This window comes from Castanea sativa, chromosome 5 (genome assembly GCF_040712315.1).
Source record: "Castanea sativa cultivar Marrone di Chiusa Pesio chromosome 5, ASM4071231v1".
NCBI lineage: Eukaryota > Viridiplantae > Streptophyta > Magnoliopsida > Fagales > Fagaceae > Castanea > Castanea sativa.
This window is the reverse complement of record NC_134017.1, coordinates 20,644,170-20,646,357: the sequence shown is the minus strand read 5'-3', so window position 1 is coordinate 20,646,357 and position 2,188 is coordinate 20,644,170. Positions and strand designations below refer to the sequence as shown.

The 2,188-nt window shown below is 42.0% G+C and overlaps 1 protein-coding gene across 1 annotated transcript; it reads left to right on the top strand.

Annotated features, from left to right (window-relative positions):
• The first annotated feature begins 217 nt into the window (after nt 1–217).
• LOC142634892 (uncharacterized) lies at nt 218–571 on the top strand. The gene has a single exon (XM_075809138.1). It carries the CDS (start codon nt 218–220, stop codon nt 569–571), a length of 354 nt encoding a protein of 117 aa, XP_075665253.1.
• Nucleotides 572–2,188: the final 1,617 nt, after the last annotated feature.

Here is a 2,188-nt window from a genome sequence, read left to right as displayed (position 1 = left end):
AAGCAGTGCTAGCCCGGTTCTTGAAACATAACATTATTTGCCACTACAACATGTCAGGATAGCTCATTACAGATAACGGGGCGAACCTAAATGGGAAAGTGATCCAGCAACTCTGCCAAAAGTTCAAGATCGAGCATAGAAAATCGGTTCCCTATCGCCTTTAGATGAATGGTACAGTGGAAGCCACTAACAAGAGCATAAAAAAATCTTGGAGAAAATGATAGACACATACAAGGATTGGCACGAGTACTTGTTGTTTGCTTTATGCGCGTATCACACTTCTGTTCATACTTCCATGGGTGTGACCCCATATTTATTAGTATATGGCATGGAGGCCGTCCTCCCTACAGAGGTAGAGATCCTATCTCTTAGGCTTTTATCTCAGATAGAGCTGTCAGAAGTTGAATGGGCCCATTCCGGATATGAACAACTGAACATGATAGATGAAAAGTGTATGACCACAATGTGCCATGGACAGTTGTACCAACGCCGCGTCGAGCGAGCATTCAACAAGAAAGTTAGACCTAGGGTCTTCAAAGAAGGCGATCTAGTCTTGAAGAAGCGCAACTAGGCTATGCCTTATCCCAGAGGAAAGTTTGCCCCAACTTACGAGGGCCTATATGTGGTAAAGAAGGCCTTTTTTGGATGAGCCTTGATTTTAGCCAACATGGACGGGCATGACTTCAATATGCCCATCAATTTCGATACCGTCATACGGAACTTTGCATGAAGCAGCCACTCAGTGCACCTCATTTCTATATTTTTATGTAAAAAAAAAAAGAACCAAAAAAAAAATGTAAAAAGGTAGATCAAAAACCCAAAAGGGCAGTCTATGCAAAAGGAGCGCCAAGAGAAAGAGAGCCTGAGAAAATACTAAAGGTAGATTGAAAACCCCAAAGGGCACCTACCCAAAAGGAGAACAAAAAAAAAAAAAAAGAATGTGAGAGAGCCTGCTAGATTGAAAACCTGAAAGGGCAGTCTAGGCAAAAATTAAGGTAATCAAAAGTCAATTGAACTACGTGATGACCTGATCCTTCCTAGTGGAGGTACGTAGGAAGCCATCTTGGTTCGGTCACGTCTTAAAAGAAAAATTAGTCATTTGAATCCCCTCGGATATATGATCAAGATCAGAAGATTAGATGGATATAGCGTCTAAGACAAGATATGAAGACACCTCCGAGATCGCTCTCTGTCTACAATACTACCATGACCCGGTGGTTTGCTTAAGATGTTTTGGCTTATACCAATGGAAAATGTACCTCAATTGGAAAAGGAAAAGATCCATCTAGAATAGGATGTATCCTTGGAAAAATAAGATATTGAAATGCATGGATTTTACATCTATCACTTATTTGCATAACCTTGTATTTTCAAAGCATTTGCCTGCATATTCATTAACATGTCTGTATTGTGCCATTTTGTTTCTTTCATACATTCTAGTATCAAAAGATGAAATTTCATCACATAAATATATCCTAAATATCATCATAAACATCTCTCTCCACCATCTCTCAGTTTCTAAGCATGCCTAACAGACTAGACTATGCTTTAAGAACTCAAACAAAAAGAGGAAGGCCTTACACAATTGCCTAGCAATTTACGAAAGACCTTTCCATACATGTTGGGATACTAACTACATAGCTCATGTGCAGAAACAAAAGAAACAAAAAAGAACACCAACAAGTCAAACATGGCTCAAGCGATTAGGCACGGCCTGACACAATCTCCCAAAACCAGTACCGAGAATTGGGTCATCATGAGCGTGAGTGCGAAGTAACTCGGCTGCATCAAAGCCTAGGTCTTTGGTAACCCCTTTGAGTCTGTCATGTGAATGTCGAAGACGGACAAACTCCCTCTCCATCATGGAAAAGGCCCCTTTCTCTTGGTCCCTAGCAAAGCCTACAAGGTGCCCATCTCTACAGTAGCAACTCTTAAACCCTCTATCCTCTTAGCCAGCTCAATTTGAAGGCGACAGAAGGCCAGTTGCAGCTCACTAGGCTTTTTGCCCTCTCGCTTATACTCTATGCTCAAAGTGGAATGAATGTAGGCCTTCGCCTATACTAGCTCCAATGCTAAGCCATCGACCCTGCTACTAGTCTCGGCCCTGCCGGCCTCCAGTGTGGCCCTCTCCTCAACCCAAGTATGATCCAAAGCGGCAAATCTCTAAGTAAGATCTGCAAACTCATCC